This window comes from Bombus fervidus, chromosome 8 (genome assembly GCF_041682495.2).
Source record: "Bombus fervidus isolate BK054 chromosome 8, iyBomFerv1, whole genome shotgun sequence".
NCBI lineage: Eukaryota > Metazoa > Arthropoda > Insecta > Hymenoptera > Apidae > Bombus > Bombus fervidus.
Window position 1 is genome coordinate 14320953 of NC_091524.1, and position 25708 is coordinate 14346660.

At 35.2% G+C, this 25708-nt stretch overlaps 2 protein-coding genes across 4 annotated transcripts in view; one reads left to right on the forward strand and one right to left on the reverse strand.

Moving 5' to 3' along the window:
- LOC139990101 (hexuronate transporter) lies at positions 1–24835 on the reverse strand. 3 transcript variants are annotated; one of them, XM_072009026.1, is made up of 10 exons: positions 24656–24833; positions 12753–12864; positions 11546–11669; positions 9582–9734; positions 6342–6452; positions 6098–6260; positions 3642–3840; positions 2409–2687; positions 856–1053; positions 1–278 (listed from the first exon to the last, which is right to left on the reverse strand). In XM_072009026.1, the coding sequence occupies exons 2-10, from the start codon at positions 12856–12858 to the stop codon at positions 82–84; spliced, it is 1530 nt and encodes a 509-aa protein (XP_071865127.1). In that variant the 5' UTR covers positions 12859–12864; positions 24656–24833; the 3' UTR covers positions 1–81. The 3 variants fall into 3 exon arrangements, with proteins under 3 accessions (XP_071865127.1, XP_071865128.1, XP_071865129.1); XM_072009027.1 differs by lacking the exon at positions 9582–9734 and having other exon boundaries at positions 24656–24835; XM_072009028.1 differs by lacking the exon at positions 12753–12864 and having other exon boundaries at positions 24656–24832.
- The window catches only part of LOC139990100 (protein unc-93 homolog A), a 15128-nt gene continuing 14249 nt past the window's right edge, over positions 24830–25708 (forward strand). The window contains exon 1 of the mRNA XM_072009024.1: positions 24830–24963. The gene's annotated coding sequence lies outside the window, so the exon portion shown is untranslated. The remainder of the gene's footprint in view (positions 24964–25708) is intronic.

A 25708-nucleotide genomic window follows, 5' to 3' on the forward strand; every position in this document is an offset into this window, starting at 1 on the left:
TACATTTAAAATAGTTTTGTATTTCAATCCTGATATTATGTATTTACAACGAATCTTTGATGGTTATGAAGTTATGATCTTCTATAACCTAGAATTTTCGAATCGATGTAGGGGTGATGGATATAATCGAGGAAGTTCTAAAGTTGGTACTCGTCCTTCGTCGTTAGTGAAGGTATTATTGTCATGTCCAAATTCTGGTTTCCTGCTAATTTCAGTTTTCGATTCTTCCTTCTTGGCTCCGTCCATCAAGAACATGGTTAGGAAGAACATAATAGAACCTAAATGTTAATAATAATCTAATAATTCAAGTATTAAATATTAATTAACTACGCGTTCAGAATATTATTTCGCATAATTTGAAACTTAGCCATGAAAGTATACATTGTACATATTGATGTACAGTACAGATCGTAATTTGTGATTAAAGAGATTCTATAGCTTAAAATAAAGTGAAAATCAAAGGAATAAAATTGTATTGGAAACTCTGTTTTTTAAAAGTTGGTATTTGCACGTATTTAATTAAAAATTCCAATAAATTCCAATATTCACAATGTATTTTCAAATTTAATTTTCTCAAAAAAACGGTACATTAAAGAGAAAATATTTATTCTACTTTTGTTATTTATACTCATACGTTTTTGTTACTTTTGACTTTCGTCTTATTTTGTACCATAGAGTCTGCCTGATTTCATTTGGATCACGAACTACGACTTACGGTATATAAAATATGGATATAAATGAATAAATTGGAAAACACAAATAAGGATAAAAAAAATGGATTACAAGGTAATTGATTATAAATTAATAAAACGATACATGTAAATCGATACTTAAATATTAATGTGAAATACTTACTAATACCATAGAAACCGGCATAATAAATATAAAGAGATTCTCGAAATCCGATGGCCATTCTGGTTGGTTCGACCAGTATTGGTAAATTTCCACCGATATTGTTCATCACGAACAAAAAGGCACCAATAGTAGTTGACCTGAGGTGCAGAGGAACTATTTCTACGACCACTGCAAACACGATTCCAAACCACATTTCGGCTGCAATCAAAATAAGGTACGCGTTAACTCGATAAAATATTTGCTTAGTCTGAATTTTAACGTTAAAACTACCAGAGTAGTCAAAATGTCCAGTTCGTAATTTTTTAGAGAAACATAGGTTTATGACAGTGCGTTTCACGGATAAGAAAGATATCATTTTTCATTGATAAATATTTGTATATTCTCTTCTATTTTTTATTTTATTATTTCCCAGAATATCGTTCATAGATAAAAAAGAATTTTATACATTTACATTGGCATATGCCACATGACAGTGCACTTTTAAGGATTCGACCTTTTTGTGAAACGTTATACTTACTGTTATTGCCGTTCGGCCTTAGTTTCCGAGATATTTGCGAAAAACTACAGTTACTACTACAGGCAATCCTACGTAGAATCGAGCGGGTCATTCAATCCAATCGCTGGCAACTAATACAGACGCATACGTTGCCGCAAACGCTCAATTCTACGTAGGATTCGTTGTAGCGGTAACTACAGTTTTTCGCAAATATCTCGGAAACTAAGGCCAATCACCGGTAACACGTATAGCAAAAAGTTTAAGGAAAAGATCGAGTTCTATCTGTGCATTTAGAAAAATTAATGACGTAGAATTATGTCCAGCATGAAGATCATTTAACTTTCGCTCGAAACGTTTTCCGATATCATGAATTATTTTGGTAATGCTCTCGAGGATCGATGTAAATGGGACACCCGGTATTAACATACATTACCAACATACAAAAGTATATTTAAACGTAGAACGTTTAGTAAATATAGTAAATATAAAGGATATTCTTTCGAACGCCACTGTTGATCGAGATCATTGGACGAGATAGTAGTCTCGAGGTATAAAGGCTCTTATACATAGTGTCCACGTAATATGGCCGACCGATCACAGATTGATTCTACGTGCGAAAATAAGCAGAAAATATAGAATAAAATTTTGTCCAAGGCTTTTTATCTAATCATCAACTAGGTATGAGAGAACAATTAGTAGCAGATTATTCTGTATATGCGAAAATAAGTCCAAAATGTGGAACAGAATCTTTCCACTTAAGGCTTCATTTTCAACGAAATAGAGTTTCAACTTTTGGTCGCGTTATGCGGCCTATGTACATATACGTGATCTTCGCTACTGTCAGATGCTCTGTTCGGGGTTTCTGACGAAATTATTTATCCTAGCTTATCCCAACCTGAGCTTACTTTTTACCAATTGTTATACTAAATGCCGAACGATGCGTCTGATAACAGCGAAGATCTATTTATGTATATATAGGGATTTGTGCACCTGTACCTTTCGGAAACACAGCAAATCTAAATTATACTTCACAAAAAGCATATTTAAATTTACTTACCAAAGAAATATGAAATACCAAGCGTGATCATAGCCCATAAAGGATTGAAGTATACCGAGCCAAATGCAAACGGTGTAGCAATTATTTGGCTGATGGCCAAGACAGCAACTCGCGATCTAATACCCATTTTCGCAACAAATTTATCGCTAATTACTCCACCGACCACAACACCGATGCTACCGATCACTATAGTCACCGCGAACAGCCACCAGCCTAGATCGTAGTCGGGGAAGTAATCTCTGTAATAGAGGTCGCAATTGTAAGCGAAGCACATTCCACCTGAAAGCAAGAGAATTGTTTTTAAATAATTTCAAATATGTTTCAAACGTATATGCGTGTGAATCGAATTGTTGTAAATGCGAATTTGAAAAAGAGTTGTTTATTTTTTTTTTATTATTAAAAGGCCAGTTTTGTTCTAATTTGGAAAAAGACTTTAGGATCTGAGAAGAATCTGAACCCTTAAATAGTTATATATTATTATATCATCGTATACGTTGGATTACTAAAATTCAGGGTATTTCATTTTATTTTCTATTTTACATTCTCCATGATAAAGTTTAGTAATGAAATTCAATTAAATAAAAAATTGGAAAATCAAGTAATCCAATCTTAAATTGTTGTGTTCGTCATTGATAATAGTTAAGAGTTAATTTATACGAAGAAGAACTTGTAGAAGTATTATGAAGATGATATTTATAGGATCGAAGGAGATCTAATATTTTTCTTTGTATATCTCTTCGCTTAAAAACGAGAGAAATTGAAATCTTGAAAAGCTCGACGCTTTTTGTAACACGCAAGAAATATTTTAAACTGCATATTAATTCATACAACGCTTGAATGACTCCAAACACGGAAAAATTTTACTCTGCACGATTCATCGATATTAAAAAGGAACACGATTAAATAAATATATAGATGTCGTAAATTTAGACACAGAGAATGTAAAATACGAAAGAAATTTTCAAATTAAGATTCATGAATATCAATAAGGAACATAATTAAATATTTTATTTTGACATTTAAATAATTAATTAATTAAATAAATTTGAACGCAAGTCATATAAAATACCAACAAATTTACTACACACGATCCATCGATACTAAAGGCGCGAACGTAAATAAATAAATATCTCTGAGAATTAGAAATTTTGCTGGAATAAACCAGGCTGGTAGACGCTAATATACCCTTCGAATGCATTTTTCAATCCTTTGCATCAAGGTATTGCCTTTTACCGCAATGTCTGATGCTGGCAGCCAAGCATAATACTATAATCCTCGGTTGTAGGATTACTTTCCAAACTGGCACTTTCTTTCCATCGGTATTCGTTTCCTCCTCGCCGATTGTTTTTCGTTGTGGTTCGGAAAGAGTAAAAGTAAGAGCAGCCATAATCAGTCCGATTATACCAGCTCCATAGTAACACGCTCTCCATCCCTAAACACGATAAATATAATTTATCGACATTATTAAATCTCGCCAGACTAATCGATGAAAATTATCGAATCAGATTATTTAAATGACAAATATCAATATCTTTCGATTATTACGATTTGTCGAAGTGGTCATCGCTTCTAAGAAAACTGTACATTTGGTCTTTCGTTTTCTCAAGCACCGAAGTTATCGACAGCGTATAGACAAAAGACCGCGTCGAAGGTGTCGCAGGTGAAATTCGACTAATTATGCGATAAGATAGTAAATTCCAAGCTCTTTATCACGAGTGACCATCTGCGTAGCATTCGGTCACTCTACCCGTTTTCAGAAATGTATGATAAGTACGACCAAAGTCTTTTCCCTCTCCAACGAATAAAGAATATAAATACTCCTCCCAAAATCATTCAAGTCAGTCTGAATATTAAAAGTCTATCGTTGCGAACCGCAAATACTATAAAGGGTTTACCATTTAATTATTGTATAAATTGAGCGGAAATAAAAAACTTTTTTTTTATTTTTACGCGACAAAGGCAAACCATAACCTGTACGCAGGTAACGTTGGCTTTGTAACATAACCACATCTCAGTCCGCATCGGGGACCAGGCCGCGCTTCGGAACCGATGGACTGATGACGGAAATAAAGACGCGGCGGCGCTAGGCGACAATGTACGTCGCCGAAGCGAGGTGCCTTACGAACCCTCGATATCCTAACGGTCCTTTCGCCGAATGTTCGAGAACGCCTAAACAAACGCGTGGATAGTGGGCATATCGAGAGACGACAAAGAAAAAGAATCGGATTCCGCGGAAAGTCAAGTAGTTGTAAGAGCTTCGGTCTTGAAAAGTCGCGTCTGGAGTTCAAAAGTGAATTGTAGTTAGTGTAAACCAAGTGCTAATCTCTTTTTTATATCTCTTCTATCTATGACAGCTTCAGGGTTTTCGGTCATAGGTTAACACTGCTAGCGCGCGGATCTGGATCAGCTGATATTATATTCCGATTTGCATTTACACTTTAGTTTTTAAAATATATATTTTCTACCTTACAATTTATCCACGCGTTCCTTTGTATTCACATACATCTCATAACCTCAACATGATTTATTACGTATAGAGAGGATTCGAGGTTTTTCCAGTTGAACATGAATATTAGTGTCAATATAGAATATTAGTAGATGAAAATTGACATAACGAGCCCTCGTTGTTCCTCTGGGAACCAATCGGAGAGTAAACTCGTTCCTTTGTATTCACATACGTCTCATAACCTCAACATGGTTTATTACGTATAGAGAGGATTCGAGGTTTTTCCAGTTGAACACGAATATTAGTATATTCTGTAATTGTTATTGTGCAATAATAATGTGTGTAATAATTGTAATAATAATTACAGAATATACTAAGAAAAGTATCGTGGAATATTACAAATCTATTGAAAGATCGTAATAGAGATACTAATAGTAATAATATATGAACCTCTTGTAACGAACTTAGTACTTTATTCGTTATTGTAGCATTCAAAGCATTTTACGATTTTGATTCTTTGATTTTGAAACAATCTCTATCTACATCCGAGCGTAGCAAGTACTCGATACAATATATTTATTTTTCAATCTGGTTGAATTTCTTCTCCCATCTGTTCTAAGATTTCACGGTCGTTCTTTTTATATATCATGAAATACAATTAACAGAAAACGCGTCCAATCAGATATCGATAAAGCAACCTTCACGCTGTAATACGAAAAAACAAAATAAAACGATAATCGCACGATTTAGCGAACAAAATGTCGCGTCCGAAATCTTTCATTTTCTGGTTGACTGCTCCGGACATTCGTCTTACCTAATCCTTTTACCAGTTGCTTTTTCTTCGTCCTCTACTCACACGATTCATCTATTAATCCAATCGCTTAATCTTCGCTAAGAAGAAACTTTACTTCGCTTCGAATCCCTTTGATCACTCGATTTGGACGACTATCGACTTGTCGTACTTTTGTTATAGATAATCAACTTCTTCTTTTTTGTTGATTACTATCGTTTCTTCGAAGGAACAGGAAGCAGATTTTAATGCGAAAGAAAGAAACGACCGTGCTATTTTCAGAGCTTTTTCTAAATTTTACTGTTACAGATCAAACTTACCAAATCAGCTTTGGTAATTCTGTAAAATACATTCACCGTGCATTTGGACAAATAGCGGAAATTTCCAATACGTTGTGCGGTCTTTTATTTTAATTAACGTTTCTCGATATTTTCAAGCGCAAGTTATACGCACCAAATCTCCGATATTTAGTCCTGGAATGTAACGACCAACGGGGAAAGCGATACCGTAGCCTCCGTAGATGCCCCAATTGAAGATTGACATAACGAGCCCTCGTTGTTCCTCTGGGAACCAATCGGAGAGTAAACCCGTGGCCAAGGGGTTGCATCCCGCCTCTCTGTATATTTATTTCATGTTTTATAACATTACAGTCGATCGATTGAAACCGAGAAGCAATTACATCGATGAAGCTCCTTACCCTGCCGCTAGTACCATACGTAGAATGACTAGTTGCCAATATTTCTTAACTGCTCCCATTAGAACTATGGCGATACTGAACACCAACGTGCATATCGTTAGTAGTCTTACTCTGTAAATAAAAATAAATTTTCCTACTATGTATTTATAGGTGAGAAAGAACGTGTAATCCAACTGTTGAAGGTTCTTCGAGGCGAAAGGGTCAGATGTTCGAATAATCTCATTTTCAAATAATCAAATATTTAGTAACTCGTTAACACAGATAACTAATTATCGACGATGGAATTTTTTTGGCTACCGATAATCATCTTCGATGACAATTTAATTTCTTTTACCAATAACCATTATGGGACTTGGAGTTTTTCCTTTTTTTTATTACCTGTAACCACTGTCATGGAAATGCACGATACGCGCGTAAGTCACACTTTGTTTACTTCTTCGAAGAAACACATCCTTATTTGATTTTTGCACGAAACATCTTTGATATATCCTGAACGTTTTAAAAAGTACAGATTTTAATCTGCACGTTCGTAACAGAGATCGTAAGCATTCCAGGCTTTAAGCCTCGCTACGATAATTTTTCTCTGTCTTTTTCCTGCAAAATCTCATTGTGAATTTATCAAGTATCTTTAATCTCCTGCTTTGCTGGATTCGATACGGCATTCTGCTTTATCATTCTAAGTACTCCTTCTCAGACATTTTTATAGCGTTAACGCTAGAACTACCGATAGTTAAGACGAAGCTATTTCTACCAAAAAATACGCGATAATAGATATTTATTGATTTATTACTTTTTTACAGAAGGAAGTCCACGTTACGCAGTACATTTTTGGTATTATTAATCTATCTGAGACCATGATGCCTAAACGAGGCTCGACACATTTATGAAATTGTAGAACCATTCATTTTGATCGCTGTGGTATTTCTAGCGTTAGCATCTAACGATCCAGCGATCGATCCGGAATTTTCCTGATAACTGATATCATCATGCTGAATGATACGCGGTAAAAATTTGAAAAACGCGTGGCAAGTTGTAGAAAACGAGGAAGCTGGTTAATTGGGGTTCGATAAACAGATCGCAGGATCCTTTTACACTTTGACAAGTGCCAGTCATTTTCACCGGTATTGGCATAAGTAGCCTCGATACAAAATTATTTTCAAACAAAAATAAAATTCGTTATATCATTCCTTTAGTTATCGTTGCGAAAGTCATTACATCGTTGTGACAAAAAAATTAATTAACACGAAGTAGGAATTTAAAAATAAAATTGTAAAACCAGTCAGTTTATCTGGTGTGGTAGTTCAGACAATAAAATAGACTTATCACGTTCATTTCCTGTAATCTTCGATATTTTACTAAATTTGCTTTAACATAACAATTTCATAGTTCCTACGCGATTATAAGTATGATTATATGAAATTAGTCTAGCTTCTCTCAATATTGCGCTTCGATCGTGTTCCAAGAATACGAAATGAAGCAAAAAACAATTGCATAATAAGACTATAAAAATACCTAGCATTACCCTAACGGTATACGATATTCCATCGTTCTTCTTCGTAAACGGTAACAGTAATTAGTAGTAATTAGAGTCGCGTCTAAAGCTTCTCGGGCCCTAGGCATACAAACGACTACGCCGGGGGGCTCTTTCTACCCAAGCACGACGGTGGTAATTGTTACGAATATTTTTAATAAAACTGCTATGTTAACGTTTGAACGCGAGGAATATCAAGTACGAAAATATTTTTTCTTTCTTTTTTTTTTTTGCGTTTATTTTACAATCAATTCTCGTTAGAGAATTTTAAGTAAATTTATCCGACGTGCTACTATGACACGATTGATAAGCGTTTGTAATATGTTTGATCCTATTTGAATCTAGTACTTAGGTCTAAGGTGCAATGTCTTTTTAGATCTTTTCCGACTTGTCGAGTAGTTGAGTAATTAGAGGGTTTCGGTGGTTGTTAACTCCTGTGCTATGTCTATTGCTGAATTTTCATATTTCTTCTTTGACTGTGGGTATCTTGAGTACGAAAATATTAAAGAGGAATGCGAATAAACAGTTTTCAAGTAAAAATACCGACGATATCTTTCCGTTCTTCGTCCTCTACGAGAGCCTCGAGACTTTTAAACTTAAAAATTCTGCGTTCAACACTGTTCGAGGATATTCGTCGATATCGTAACGTTGTTTTAATCCTTTCACGAATATATTGTATCTACAAATGATAATTGGAAAGCTGGTATAAACCACTCGCACACTATGCAAATTGAATTTTGTTGAAGTGATCGCCACTTCTAAGAAAACTCTACATCTGGTCTTCGGTTTTCTCGAGCGCTGAGGCCATCGATAGCGCATAGACAAAAGAACGCTTCACAAAAGTAGACTACAGAAGCGTGCTGTTTTTGCGGCCATGTTTTCAGGACAGAAACAACAACCAAAAATCAAGAACACGCGCAAAAGCTCCGCTCCCCAGCGGCTCAGAAATCAAATTATCAGAAATAAAATCTCAAAAAATTGTAAAAACTCCGATGCACAACACAGCATGGCTACGTCGTACCGTCGCGTATCGGTACTTTTGCCTAATACATCTTATTAAAATTTCATAGTTTATTGTGAATTACTAAAATTAAAAAATTATTAAAAAACAAGTCTTGGCAAAAAATAAACGTTAAAAAAAAAAAACAAAGAATGCGTCGATGACAGACCATAAGCGGGTTCTTTTAGTCTCAGGGTAACGTTGCTAGCGTGCGGATCTGGACCAGCTTACATTGTATTCCACGCTTTGTACTTTAATATTCACAATATAAATACTTACAATACCTTACAATTTACCCGCGCGTTTCTTTGATTCCACATACATCAAATAACCTTAACAAATTTAAACTACGATTTTAATCTTCCATTAAAACGTATCTATTCTACAAACGATATATCGCCTATCGTTATCGGTCGTCGCTTGTATTGCGATTGAAATCAGCATCGTCGCGTCCCTCGATTCCTGACCAAGCTAACTGCAACGCCAGTGAAACGTTAGGAATTTATCTCTACGCCTCGAATTGCGTTGATCGCAGCAACGCGAATCGCCGCGACGGTAACACCGATAACAGCGTTAACCGCGTTCTACGTTCCATCTCTGTCGTTATTGGTAGACCGCGGATCACGCGCGCATCTTGCGTGTTTTTCGCAATTTCGAATTTCCTATAAACGCGCAAATACGCAGAGAGTAATTATTAAAGAAGTATTACCTGTTGTACTTGTCAGCTGCGATACCTAGAATAACGCCAACGATCGTGAACACGGCGATGAAACTCGGCCCTGCTAGGATTTGATAGTCGAGACCAAGGCCGTTGTAGTTCCATTCGCAATAGCGGGACCCGTTCAATTCCAGGGACACGCAACTATGAAATAAGATACATTCCAATACATCGTTCTAATTCGATCTCTGTCTAAGCGGATATATGAGCTCAGGAATATATTTGGCCCAACGTGTATGCAATGGCTTGTGAAAGTATCTTGTAGAAATAACTTTTAGCGATATATTGTACTTTTAACTTTGTAATTATAAACGATAATTCGACAGTGATCGTGCGTTATACTTGTAATCTAACGATTTGTAATAATTTAAGAAAACTCTAATCAAGGCCTCGACAATTGGCAGTTTTATTTTCTATGTTTTATCGACCGATTATTTTCTATGGTAAACGTCCAAATGTTTGTTTCCCGAGTTGTAAAATTAATTTTTTTAATCTTACGTACGAGATAGAGAAAAAAGTATACGCGTAATTGAAATTATATAGAACGATTTATAGTTGGAGGTTGAAGGACTCGTTTAAGAGGAATTATAAAAATACAATAATAATACAGATGGAATAGAAATATCAAATACGTTTTGTTTATACATCGCATCGTTTTGTTAAGCGTTACCACAATACCAATTACATAAGTACCGTGATCGAACGATTGTCTGTTTGTTATTCTCAAAATGAAAAACGCGAAGGATATTATCAAATATAAGATATAAATAAATACTAATTGCAGTTTTATCGACCGATTATTTTCTATGGTAAACGTGCAAATGCTTGTTTCCTGAGTTGTAAAATTAATTTTTTTAATCTTACGTGAGAGATAGAGAAAAAAGTATACGCGTAATTGAAATTATATAGAACGATTTATAGTTGGAGGTTGAAGGACTCGTTTAAGAGGAATTATAAAAATACAATAATAATACAGATGGGATAGAAATATCAAATATGTTTTGTTTATACATCGCATCGTTTTGTTAAGCGTTACCACAATACCAATTACATAAGTACCGTGATCGAACGATTGTCTGTTTGTTATCTCAAAATGAAAAACGCGAAGGATATTATCAAATATAAGATATAAATAAATACTACTTGCAGTTTTATCGGCCGATTATTTTCTATGGTAAACGTCCAAATGCTTGTTTCCTGAGTTGTAAAATTAATTTTTTTAATCTTACGTGAGAGATAGAGAAAAAAGTATACGCGTAATTGAAATTATATAGAACGATTTATAGTTGGAGGTTGAAGGACTCGTTTAAGAGGAATTATAAAAATACAATAATAATACGGATGGAATAGAAATATCAAATATGTTTTGTTTATACATCGCATCGTTTTGTTAAGCGTTACCACAATACCAATTACATAAGTACCGTGATCGAACGATTGTCTGTTTGTTATTCTCAAAATGAAAAACGCGAAGGATATTATCAAATATAAGATATAAATAAATACTAATTGCAGTTTTATCGACCGATTATTTTCTATGGTAAACGTACAAATGTTTGTTTCCTGAGTTGTAAAATTAATTTTTTTAATCTTACGTGAGAGATAGAGAAAAAAGTATACGCGTAATTGAAATTATATAGAACGATTTATAGTTGGAGGTTGAAGGACTCGTTTAAGAGGAATTATAAAAATATAATAATAATACGGATGGAATAGAAATATCAAATATGTTTTGTTTATACATCGCATCGTTTTGTTAAGCGTTACCACAATACCAATTACATAAGTACCGTGATCGAACGATTGTCTGTTATCTCAAAATGAAAAACGCGAAGGATATTATCAAATATAAGATATAAATAAATACTAATTGGAGTCATATAACGTTAAATAAAATAATAGAAAAATAGTTTATCGCTAATTTAAATAGATGCAAAGTAAACGAAGATACTTACAAACTTTCATTTTTGGCCATTTCACACTGGATTGGTAAATCCACGATGGCTAACGCAGTTGTATTTAATTGACAGGAAATGTCGCCATAGTGCAAATCCTCTGCTGTCGCCTTGCTCGTGACACCTTGAAAACACGTGTAAGAAAATTACATCGACAACGAGCGTTCCGTGGTTTAGTTATCTAATTGTATCCGTATATTGCGCGGACGTATTACGTGAAAATACGTACAGAAATAAACTATCGATATTAAAGCTGTCGCGAGGAAGACGTTAACGGTAAACAAGGTAAAAATAAGAAGATGACCGAGCGAAACGGAAAACTTTAGAAGAACGAAGAGATATTCTCGCGAATAAGGAGATAGGTCGCGCTATTCTTTTTATTTATTTCGAATCGATTTTACGAAAGAAACAAAATTTTACCGCGAGTCTATCCTAATTCAAAGAGTTTACAAAATAATTTACAATGAAATAGATATTTAAAAAATCAAGTTGAAATAAACGAGCCCACCGTCCAAGGAGCGTCGCTTCGTACAAGCGCAAGCTTCCGCGTACGTAGCCTGTTGGACGCGACCATACGTCTGACGATACGATCGAGCAACGCGGAAGACGCTTTCATGCTGTATCGCTACGTTTGTTTATAGCTGCAACGTACGCCTCTCTATCGACGATGTTTAACGACGGTGATTACTACGAGAACGCATAGCGACGAAAACCATTCGCTGCCGTTTCGTAGACAAGTGCACGTCGTTTTGCAACGTGCTGTTAGCATCGAGACGCGTCTAATACGCGCCTATGAAGCGACACTCGATGGACAGTAGCCCGAGTCTTACGAAAGATGATGCAAAAAGAACGATGGAGAATTTGACGAAATTAAAGGAACAAGAATTAATTTTTAAATGGCGATAGGAAGCGCTATATCGATAAAGAGGTTGAAACTTTCAAACGCGAAACAGTTTTACAGCATTTCAAGATTGAAATGCAAAACGCAAAATTTCAGTTAGACGTTATAGTTTCCAATCGTAAAACACCAAATTTTTAATTGCGTACCGCGCGTCACGAGATTCGCGTTCGAGAGAAAAGGATAGAGATAGGCGTCTGTAATTGCGACGAGCGTAATTACTCGAATAAGCGAGTTTACGAGGATAATTGAGTGGCGATTTAAGGAAGAGGAAGCGTAAACGCGCGGAATCGAATGTGCATCGCTTACCAATTAAATAGTGACCTAGCTCCCCAAGTACGTATCCGACTGAAACAATGGCCAACGCGTACGGCTTGTACAAGAACTGCAATTTCTGAGTCGCTGTGCTCAGCATTGTATCCTGTTAAACATAAAATTAGATTAAATCGTTATCTTCTTCGTTCAGAGTCGTGAAACGACCTTATAATTTTATAATTAATCGAGAGCGAAATTAACATAAAGACAAAGACTAAATGAAACCAGTCACTGTATCTTGTTATCGCGAACAATAATTTATTGCCTTATGCCTCTCTGACGTATCCAGGCTTTATCTATATGAAAAATACGCGCAAAGTCGTACACTTTCGGATCCCGCGTCTACAACTTTTTAATTCGTCAAACGGATTGTGTTAATCCACGAAGCAAAATTGTAAATCAAGATTTAAGGCTTTCGTCGTAAACGTAAAATAAGCAAAGTAGAATTCGACGGAACGTGGAATCAACGACGATGCAAAATCTCCTTTTCTCTTTGATTTTCAGCCATGGGTTGGCTAACCACCGTACGCTGTGATCCAAACGGACAACCCTATCGGAAATCATCGAGTCATTTTCCTTATTATCTCTTCTAGGTTGATCCTTCTTTTCGTTCGTCGACGTTTGTTCCTCAACTGTTACTGCCAAAAGATTAAATCGTTGTTTATGAGCAATCGGACACGGAATACGATCTACGTGTCTTCTAATATCTTCCCAAGAATTATAAGTCAAGTTCCTAGATTTCTTCGAGATTCGAGAGTTGCCGACGTATTTTTCTTTATTTTCTTATACAACACGCGCGTCTTTTTATTTCGTATGACCCACGTATCGAGCTTTAAAATTCTATGAAAATGGGACTCGTCGTACTTTTCACCAATGGTTTTCGCTAGTGAAAAATTCTAATTCCGTAAAATTATTAAATTCTGTTCATCCGCCTTTAAGTTAATCGATCGTTTAACTATAATCGTACAGACATATAATTTTACATATGTATATAGAATGACACAACGGATTATCATTAAATCATAATACGGATTATATAATGGACGGGTATAATTTTGCGTCGATTATCGCGAAAATTATATTTCCATTGTACGCTTACGTACTCCTTAACATTTTACTCGATCGTAAATATATGGTTGTCGATGCTATCTCTGAATATGTAGTTTGTATCCTACGTTATTCTCTTGCATATGCATGCCGAATATCGATTGCGGAGTTTCGTATCCTATAATATAGCTAGTACGATAAATTATGGTTTCTGAAAGAGGTGGGAGGTTGAAAAATACGATAAAATAGCGGCGTTACTTTTTAGCGATAATTACTTTACGAATACGTACTTACTATTGCATAAGCGCTATAGAGTAGCTTAATCGCGTAAATTTCATTTAACGTGGAAGTAAAACTCGTGATATAGATTGCGAATAAAAATCGCGGCAGATATTTGCAAGCGACGGAGCTTTTAACGGATCTTTGACGCGTTGTCGAAATCCTCATTCTCAATTGCATTCTGAAGTTTTTAATATAATATAATATAATTTTTAATATAAATAAAGTTTTAATATAATATAAGCGTATCAAATGCGTGGGCGGAGTTTCTGCTTCTTTACCAGTACACCGACCTCGTAAAGCGTCAAGCTTCACCCAAATTCCGTTTAAACTTTCCGTTTAAATCGATTTCAGTTAGCTTGGACGTGTTCGAGGTGGCGTGCACCGTACCCCCCGCTTTTATTTCATAACATTCGCATAATTAATAGGAATAATAAATAGTAAATAAATAAACATTCGTAATAAAGGTATTTCGGTAAAAAAGGAAAATAATTGCATTCGATCAAATACAAATGGTGCTCGGAAAATTCGAGTAAACTCTTCCCGATAATAATCATTTTTTTGCTACACTGGCGACCGTCGGTTGAAACCTTCGCAACGCTGCTCAGAATAATGACCTTGACAATGTAATAAAAAAGTATCGCGATCGCAGGTGGTTCTCTTCTTGTAAATATTTATGACGATTCTTAATAAATTTTCTACTTTACGTCCTTAGAACCAGCGCGTGTCCTTGTTGAACGCATCGTAGAAATTTGAATCCGCTACGTCCACATTGTTCCACATTGTTGAAACCCGCCAAGTAATTAATACCGCAAATGCATCCTTCCCACGTACACATTCCCTGTACTTTCGCCGTTATAGGACGCTAATTGATAAATTATTGGACCGTAGATTTTTATGGGACTTTTAAGTTCATCTTTTTACAGAAATTAGCAAAAAAGTGAAAATCCACTAAGATTATGTTTTATTTTCTAAATATCGCGATACCTAAATATGTATATGTCTTTCCCACTCTTCGTTTCTTTTCATATATTACAACTATAATATAATTATTATAATATCGTATATTATCGGTATAAATGTTTAAAATGTACAGTTTAACTACGATAAAGGAAATTACACATTGTAGTTGTAATAATTATTTTGATAATAAAATACGATAATACAATATGTCGTCTTTCGGTCTAGCAGATTTAGATAATTTTAATATTCATAAATTCCTGTTGGTAAATATTAATAAATTTAATATTCATAGACTGTAATTAAAAATGCATTTAAATTGGAATTTAAATTCATAAACGCAGCACATAAACATAGCCGGTAAATACCATTCTATTAAACAGGGTTATTTATTCAAGGCTCGCGTAATTTTTATTCAAGCCGATTTTCTATGCAAATAATTGCTTAGAGTAAAAGTACGAAACTCAAGTGTCGTTATTTATGCAAAATGTATAAACGATGCAACGAGATCGTGGACGGAAAACATCAAAGCGTAAGGATTTTAGTTTTCAAATTAAAACGTCGACGAATAATTTTCAATTAACTTTCTTAATTTGTCAAATACATAAATTCGAAATAAATAAATAGATCGATTGAAAATATCTCAAGTGACTGGGCGTGATTTAATAAGATGCTGATAAACGATTTGTCATCGTCTGTCTAATTAAATACTATGCGGCAAAACATCGTAGACACGCAAAAACATCGATTACTATATTACGTTTATGTCTCTTGTCGTTAAGAACGCACTCCGTTACAAATAAGCGAATTTCTTTCGCAATTTCAACCGCTACCGCGGTATATCGCAATTTATGGCGATGCCACCGCAAATTTAACGCTTTACCCTACAAGGACAGTGAGAACGAGCTAATGAGTCGATTATTACGTAGCGATGAATGGCAAATGTTGGGTGGAAACGTGAATTCACATGTCCGTAGGTTTCTAACGCATGCGACTTGGTCACCTTGAGCCAAAATCATTGAGACGTAACGAGAATTATCGCTTTAATAATATTAATTCCATCGTACGTGACAATCTGGAGTCGTTGACACCAGATTTACAAGAAAAACACCGGTGAATTTCCTTTTCGAAAATTTGTTTACAACTTTTGTCTAAAATCGAGAGGCATTTCCTTGTTTAATTTATACTCCGACGGTTTGGTGTACGAAACATATACATATATAGTTAATAATATACACGAATGATAATATTTAACATATAAATATAGTTATTCAATGATACTTGAAATTCATACGTTCCATTCTCTTTGACCTTTTAACTCCTAGGCTTTCTCCCCTCTATTCGTTCCTTTAAAAATTACTCTCGCTCACGTCGCACGTGTTCATTCACAATCTCGTCTCCATCGCAAATTGATCCACGTTTCAAATTGATATTTAAAGTGTTATTCTTACGTATCTTAGATTAACATATATTTCAATATTTCGTTTGCGATCATGGAACATAAAGGATTTATGAATTTTGATTAACATAATTAAAGGTTCTTTTCATTCGTTTTGATATTTGTATTCGTTAGATCTTCCTACAAATTGCACGAATCAAAGTCCGATTTTAAGCAGGTTCCTTTGAATTCCGTATCTAATTCATCGAGCATTTTCTCAAGGAAGTTTAAAATAGAAGAACCATGGACGTTTATGTTTTTTATTACAACTCTTCCAAATGACTCCGATCGTTGTTTTCTCCGCGTGTATCTTGAATCTTCGTCTCGCACGAATGCAGAATCACAATCGGCTCGTTCTTTCCTTGATAATTTCACTCGATTATCACGTTTCTCGCGAGATTCACAAGTATCCTAATGCATTTATTAATAAGTTATTGTTATAAATAAATTATTAACAACCGTGGTACGAGTCACACGGCTAGTTAATAGCCCATGCAGCATTCAGTCTCGAGATCGTTAGATATTTTATTTGCATTTATACAAAATTGAAAATTGGTAGAAATAGTAGCGTAATCGTCGACGCAGCTGTCCGATAAATTACTTTACCTTTCGCGGATCTTGTTCACGACTGGTATGTAAAATTCTTTTTTCCCTGTTTAAATATTTATGAACCTGCTTGAAAGTCAGCTTGAAAATAACGACGATATAAAAATTTGCTGGAAAAATAAGCTTTTCGTATCGATTAATTAATCCAATTGAGATGGATTTTCGCATTAACAACGTTATTACGAAACACGAATCACAAAGTACGCTCCTCTATCTTCCTAAGAATTCATTAAAAAAGTATCAGAGATGAATAGACGCGTCGTAAAAAATAATTTTTTTAATTCGTACAAAATTCGTCGCGACGATATTTACCAAAAGACATCGGGTGTGCCGCTTTTAAATTTAAGTTCGTGCCACCTGATAATTAAATACTAATCAGTGAAATAGTACGGCGTGTAATCGAGCACTGAATCGATCAATCGTTGGTAACTATATCCGCGATCGATTTGTATAATTGTACGTTTCTTGCGAGGCACATTTATATCGCATCTTTTGCGAAATCACACGATATCTAGAAATAATGGTGACGTAAAAGAAACGGTAGTATGTATAACGAGATAATTACGAAAATATACTCGTGTAACGATGTTGCCGCGTATGATGATTTAGGATTTATCATTGTGACAACACTTGGCGTAAATACATAGTTGCTAGAAATAGTTACAGCTCTTTTTGTTCGAAATATCTGAAACTTTATCGTTTTAACTTGGAAATTAGAAAGAATTATAAAGTATAATTGCGTTTAGTTTACAGGATGTATATGTTATGCAATTTAAATATTTAATAAATAAATTTGAATTTCAATATTTAACTCTCATCTGCTTTCTTTCGTATTTCGTTCGACAATTTTTAAACGTTCATTCGTAGAGATTTTAATCTTTCGTCGAATAATATATATTTATTCGAAATAATGAAACATTTCCTTTTCTAACGATCTTTCTCGATAATTAATTGTACGTATAATTGCACGATAATTTACGAGATATTGTTCGTTTCTATTACCAAATTTCTAATAAAACGATAAAAGTATAAAAGCATAAAAGTAGAAGCAGAATGTATCGAGTAAAAGTAAAAGGATCGTAATTATTATAAGGAGATGCAAAACGTAATAACAAGGGAACATAAAAATACATCATTCCTACTCTGTTAGTATGCAAATAACAGTCGGTATATTTCCACATCAAGTTTCGTTATTCATTAGTACAATTTTTTGCCATGAACTCCACCCAATGATGTGTGCAAGCGTGTAACAGGAAACCTTGAAGCAAGTTTCTTGAATATAATACAAATTGATCGATTGTTTTTTTTTTTTTATTTTTATTATCGATGTTTCGAGTAAACGTTTCTAAGTTTGACAACGATTAATATCGAATAATTTCTACTACTGAAAACCTGAAATTACACCGTAAAGTCGTTTATTTGCATCGCGTAATATCGCGTTATCCGTATATTAATCTACATGTTTAGCTCGGTAATACAACAGTTTTGTATATTTATTGCTAGATATAAGTAATTACATTTGAATTGCAGACATTCATATTTTTACAAATACGATTAAAATAGTGGAAGCTAACCGGATTAAATATTATAATAAACACTCTATTTTGCATCGCTTACATGTTTTTTCTACTTTTAAATTCCCCATAAAGACCTAGAAATCTGCGGTCTAATTATAATACCGATCCCATTTCAGTAATAATGCTGCAATAACGTAAACGATGGTGCAACTAGCGAGCAATACCATTAATAATTGTAGATAATATCTATCGGTAGTCGTTAAACAACATAGAAACAAATAATCGAACGAGTAGGAAAAAAATAACGCTACTTTTTCGAAGATGGCTGTAAATCAGCGTGAAATCGTATTTGCAATGCGTACAAGTATCCCATTTTTCCATCCTGTGTCTGTGCTACAATGCCAAAATGATTATGGTTTCGCTTAAGAAGTTGTTATTTGCCACGTTACGACTTCACGGCAATTAAACATTCCGACACATAAACGATATACAAATTGGCTATAAAAATGTTTTCCACGTGCCCTTATCTTCCGACCAAGGGTCTTCTATCGGGTTCTATATAATAATAAATACTATAATATAAATACAAATACTATAATAAATACAATGGTGCGCGAATACTTTTTCCGGTCGTTATATATTAACGCGTTCCGCAACCACGTTCTTTTAGCTAATCGGCGATACATATTACGTAGTTTGCTGAAGATGCTGCAATTATGCGAATAATCGTGAAAAGAAGATAAAAACACATATCGAACGATTATTAAATTAACATAAATTAATGTACCACATTATCAATTGGATCGAGATTAAAAAGCTAAAAAGGACTAGTAATTTTTTAATTCCTTTTTATGGAAAGGAACGTGTCGATTTATCGTTTAATATCGAATGAAAATATTATCGATCTAATCGGAATTTCTTCGTTCATCTTCCCTTCGTTTATTTTTTCTTCTTTTTTTAACAGAGATGACTGTAAAAATCATCGAGTTATCCATTATTTAGAATACAAATCCAGCTCGAACTATTTCGGTTACGGTGCGAGCCGATAGTATTAGTCAACGGTCAAGAATTTCAGAATCGTTTAAAAGTAAAATTTCTTCGACGTAGCGTAACATAAATATCCGCATACGGATTGAAAATCTCTGTGCGCTGTGTCATAACTATATGTATCCGATGTTTGTTAAAAATTTCACCTCTAATAGAATAGTTGCGTGTCAACGGTGCCAGTGAAGATCGTAAAAGATCGAACAGCGGAAGAGACTGTATTTCATCGACGGTAGTTCGCTACCGTAAAGTTTCGTCTCCTTCTGATTTAAACGAATCGTACATTTTAATTTAAATAATACAATATTTTATAATAACGACGAATAATACTGGAATTAATGATATTTTAATTAACAATAGCGCAAATAATGCAACAGAATGGTTCGCAATCGCTTCGGTTTCCTAACCACTTCGACCACCGTATCCGCCGACCATGCATAATCCGTTGATAATCAAAAAATATGTATCGGAAATCCCAGAAATCTACATCCAGACATCATCGACGAAGCATTAATCCGCTATCCTCGCTTGTATCGTTTCATCTATTCATACTGGAACAATTAGTTAACGACGTTATAATAGCCGCAAACGAAGGAGGATAGAGCGAGAATCGATTTACAATGAAACAGCCGGATGTATTAGATTCTTTTTTTCTGCGAACATGGAATCGTAACGGGGAACCGAAGAAAGATAAGAAACAAGAGCGATAGCGGCAGCAGTGGATGACGATGCAGTATGCGGTGGCTATAAAAAGTATCGACACACCTTCCTGTTTAATGTAACGTTTACATATCGGCTAAGTACTGCTTAATTGCATTCAGGTATATTCATGGGCAAGCAGCATATCGTTGCATTTTCCGTGGATAAACCGTGTCGTGTACACGACCGTGTTTCATTCTTTCTTACCATGCACACCTTAGGCGTATCGGAAGTATTTCGCTAGATCGCGAATTTTTATGCGAATTCATAATTTTTCCAATCTAATAATCTTTGAGAGTATAATTAAAAAATTAGGACCTCCTGGGTAGGAGATCGTCTCGCGTACCAAGTATTTTATACGAAGCGAAATACTTTGGACATTTCATATATCTTTTCGTATCGTGCACATTTTCTGCACTTTCAAATGCATAAAATTCCGCAGTCTGTTTATTCCAGTCTTTAACGTATCGTACGTACATCGAGCACACTGTTCATTCAGTTTTCGAGCGGAAGATTTAAACGGTTCTTCCGTTTTTCCGAAATCTCGTTCCGTCCGAGATCTTTTTCCAAATCTGAGACTTCTTCGAAAGAGAAAGTTCGATTCCAGGTATTCGGCGTTTCTAGTCAATTTGCCTACGCAGAGTCAAACGTTGCATCGTCCGACAGTACCTTCGTACGACCACAAAACGTTGATTCTACGAAAATGAGAAGCATAAAATCCGAGGAAAATTTCATCGCGACGTAAGGCTGTGCATCGATGTCTCTCGTAGCCGCCGTAGTTTCCTATAATTATTCACCGGTGATAGATGGAATCGTCGGTAGTGGAAGCTCGGTAGTCGAGTACGCTGATTGGATATCGATAGCGGGCCCTCTCGATTAAATCACCTGCTACACTTCTTCAGGTGTATAAAGTTACCGGTATTCATAACGACTTCGATAATAACGATCAATCTTATTATTAGTCTGGCTATTGTTTGTAGATGTAGGCTAGAAGATGTTTAGCCATTGAATGAACGAGCATATCGTCGGGAGACGAAGGCGTGTTCCTGATACTCTACGCATACAAGTTATACAGGGTGTTACAATAATCATGGAACAAGACTCTACCCTGAGACTTTCGTGCGGGAATATTCACAAGTATTGGAACACGTACAAATTTAAATAAAGTTGACAAATCGTTTGGAGCATTGTTAACGCTCTAACGATTATCGTCTCGTTCGAAAGGAATCATATAGGTGTTCGATATCGTTCGATAAATTCGTGACGATTTTTATCGACGAATCTCTCGGAATTTTTTACTCGCGTTTAAATCAGGCTGTTAGGTATAAATTTTCTGAAACGCGATCTCTTAACGTCTCTTTCACCACGCCACGTACGTTCTTTATTAAGTTGATCTAGTAAATTGCTCCGATAAGTATCGCGCGCCTGTTGAGATATAAGTCGTATTAGCAAATGACGATATTGTATATTATATAAGCGTTTGAGGGTGAAATATAATAAAATTTCACTTATTCGCATTAATAATCGGAATTCGCGATTTTCTCAGGATGCGGTGTCGACCGAAATGTACGTCGTTTAAACGTAATTAAGGGTTGTTGACACGAAAGAATCAAAATAGATTCAACTCGACAAACACTCGTTCAGGAAATGTTGCTCAAATGATAGTTATTTGACAGCACACGCCAGTTATATCTGTTTACACTTTCGTAACAACCGTTGCGCAAATAATGCAGAACCATATTGCGATCGAGGTCCGATCTACTTGGCGTTCGCTGGATTAGCAGTGACATATACAGCGAAATGACTATAAAAGATACCGACATACCATCGTGTTTATTATACTTACGTATTAGTCAGTTAGGCGCGATTACGTTAAATTTTCTAACATTTATTTTCGAAATCTGTATTTCGGTATTTCGATACTCCGTTTCGATAGATTATTTTTATTTCGATATTTCACTTCCCGAATCTTTGCATCTCTGACAGTGTGTTTTCGTTTTCAATTACGTCATATCTAAGATTCTGTCGTTTCGTCATAGAACGACATTAAAATCAGGAAATCAACAAAAATATATTTCGATCGTCGCGCGTGTTTCAGGAGTATCGCAACTTTGAATTTTTAAATCCCGCGTTAGAAAGTCTATCATCGAATCTGTTAAAAGGAGATCTCGAGAGCCAAGAACTGAAAATTACAAGGATAATATTTGATCCTCGTTTCTCTTTGCCAACATTCTACGTTTAATAAACAACGTATTTTATAAGCTTCCAAGTAGATTTTTCGCTTTTTCTAAAACTTACCGGCGTTGCGTTACTTTCGAAATACACGCGTCAGTCGTATTATTCATAGATTACGGCACACAGTGTTTATTCTGTTAAAATATAGGCGCGATTCAGAGTTAAAGCTGAAACGCGAAACGCGGAGCTTTCCGTAAGAAATCCGTGCGTGAGTCGTACCGTTTGGAATGAGTTCCGGAATGCAAAACGGTCATGTTCGTGATTATGTAGTTGTACACGTAGTTATTATGTGCACGGAGGCGTTTGTTGTCCTTTTGTAATTAATTATCACTGCCGCAAAAGAATTTTCCATAATATCGAAGAGTTCCTGCGTCGAACTGATGCGCCCAAACCGATTGAATTTACTCGACCTACACGTTATATATCGTATTTAACGGGCAAGAAACAAACATCGAAGCTAATTACTATTACTAACTTTGCTGCTATTAACTTTAATTATTTGTACATTAAATTATGGATTACTATTCTTTATGATATACTTGAAGGTATACGAATATAGCATATTATTATAGAATCAAACGTAGAAAAATTCAAAAAAGAAATTATACAGATTCACGTACGATGTTTCTTGGGAAACGAGATAAATAAACGAGAAAAATATATCGGAATTACGGAATAAAATTTTTGCAGCCTTTAAGAGAAATTACATTTTATGCAAGTTATTATACACTCGAGTACTTGATAAATACGTAATAACTTCCGTTCAATTATAAACCTTTAGTCACAGTATCAATCTCGGTATCAAACAATACGAGTTCGATAGCGTCTCATCAAAATAGAATTACACAATTAAATCGTATCTCTTTCCCCGATTTTCATAATGTTATCTCTCGTTCAACATCGAATCTCTCGCTTTTCAATCTTCCGTTACACGTACGTATGTGCGAAGATATTTTATAACTTGCAGAACTGTTCGTTAAATATGAAAGAACAACACCGCTATCGTTATATGTAATTAATATAATATTCTGTACAGAAATTATAAAAATAACTGCGAATATTTATGCAATTTATTTATTATAAGTTATTTTTACGAACGCAAAGGAACATAATTTGGATAGAAGTTTGTTTCGCTCGTTAGAAATGCGGTCGGACCTTGATAACTCGAGCCTCTGTAATTCGAAAACTACAACTTTGTTCGTTCTCTTGGTCCGCCGTGAAAACCTCTGTAAATCGAAATGTAAACCTACTTTGTCTGAGAAAAGTTGAATCTCTGTAAGTCAAAGTTTGATCACCGCACGTTGCGTCGCAACGTTGTTGTTATTTTTATCATTGTATTTTGTTTTTCGACGCGACTTGAGAAGAGGGACTCGTTTGGCCTGACTTACGATTAAAAAATTTACAATTAAAAACTAACAGGTATATATGTAAAGCTTACAATGAAAAATCGTGTCTCAAAGTCGTTATGCTTCTGATCCTTGCACCACGCGCGCAACTTACAACGGCTACAAAAAATATTTGCACATATCCTTCGTATCCTTATGTTTCGATAAAGCGTTTTTCCATTAGATTCTACGTACGTTTCGCTTCCGTCGTATCAAATTTGTCTAGTTCTACGAATGTTCGTTAATGTTAGGTACGCGAGTGCTATAATAAACGCTATGATGCGTAAACTGTCATTTACTTTTCCACGTCTAAATGCATATTCCAGAAGTCAAATTTGTTTTTCTTCGTGCATCTACGTTAAGCCGTTTCCGTCTATCAAACTTGGCTTACTCGAAAAACAGGACGCGCATTTTCGCATTTATGAAGAATTTCACGATAATAATAAATTTATGAAATATTATTAATAATATTAAATTAATTAAATTGATATTAAATTTATTAAATTATACTGATAATAAATTTCACGCAAATAAATATATAAAATGTTAAAAGTTCGATTTGTTAATCGTATTGAAAATACGACCGTGCGCACGGATCGAAGATTTTGATCGTTCCCTTGGAATTCCAGTTACCGATACTCGAGATCGACCACTAAAATAAATCGTCTATTATCGCTTCTTACTTACTTATTCGTTCTGCTCGTTTTTCAGCTGAAATTGCCGGTACGAAGCTCGAAGAGAAAAAAGAAATAATGTAATTAGCGTATCACTATCGGTTCGATGCACAGACACACTGAGACGATTTAACAGAGTAAAAAATATGCTCGTACGTGGCCGATCGTACACATGGAGATCGATCCCTCCGAATGCGAGGGATGGAGGACTAAATGAGAAACGAGCCAGTGGACAACCTTCATTTATAAGAAAGTGTCCAAGGATCGAGCCTTCCGCGGACTCTATCGAGGAAGGGGCACCACAAGCTCGTATATTAACAGGTAAGTACCGGCGGTACTTGCCTATGGTGGGAGTACGCGCGATACTCTTGATCTTTGATTTCCAAGGTCCGTTCTATCGATCGCTTGTATCTTGTTCCTTTAGAGTCGAAAGTTCAGGCGGAGACTATCGATATACGGCTATGCCGCGGCATTAAGAACGAAGGATTAATATTTGTCACTGAAAAATAATAAAACTTACGTTTTCTCCAATAGCAATATAATCTACGAAATATTGAAAATGTGCGTGTCCGTAATTTTTCCACGTGACAACCAGAATATAAAGAATCTCGGAATTTTTCGTCGCTTTTATCGTCGTACTATCGAAGAATTAATTATACGCAATTGTATATTTAAGTTGAAACGCATACAATTCGATGAAAAGGTAAAGACAATGACGAGAAATGAAAAAAGATCGAGATGAAATCAATTCGCATATGGAATCGTGTAACGAATCACATATGGAACGTTATCATTACGATTAGACGATCCTTGAACAATGACGATTATCTTTTTAATGAGAGACAAAGGCCTGATGTTCATTTTCGAGGTGATTAACCCGCACGATTAAAACGACACGTATGGGTTTCTAGTCGGTGCATTATCGTTGTAACATTGACATACTTATCCAACCGATTCTCGTGCCAGGTAACACTGTAATATGTAACAAAGGGAGTTCGAAGACTCTCCTTGAAACGTGTTACCGCGATACAAGAGTTTCTCCATAGTAGCGAACTTGGAGCGGCTA

What these genes read in the sequence shown, in the direction of transcription:
- LOC139990101 (XM_072009026.1), bottom strand. Translation starts at nt 12,858, where the DNA reads ATGCTGAGCACAGCGACTCAGAAATTGCAGTTCTTGTACAAGCCGTAC. An exon ending in CGTATGGTACTAGCGGCAGG is followed by an intron (nt 6,261 to 6,341) that starts GTAAGGAGCTTC and finishes ATAAATATACAG; the next exon opens with AGAGGCGGGATGCAACCCCT. An exon ending in GACTAAATATCGGAGATTTG is followed by an intron (nt 3,841 to 6,097) that starts GTGCGTATAACT and finishes TATCGTGTTTAG; the next exon opens with GGATGGAGAGCGTGTTACTA.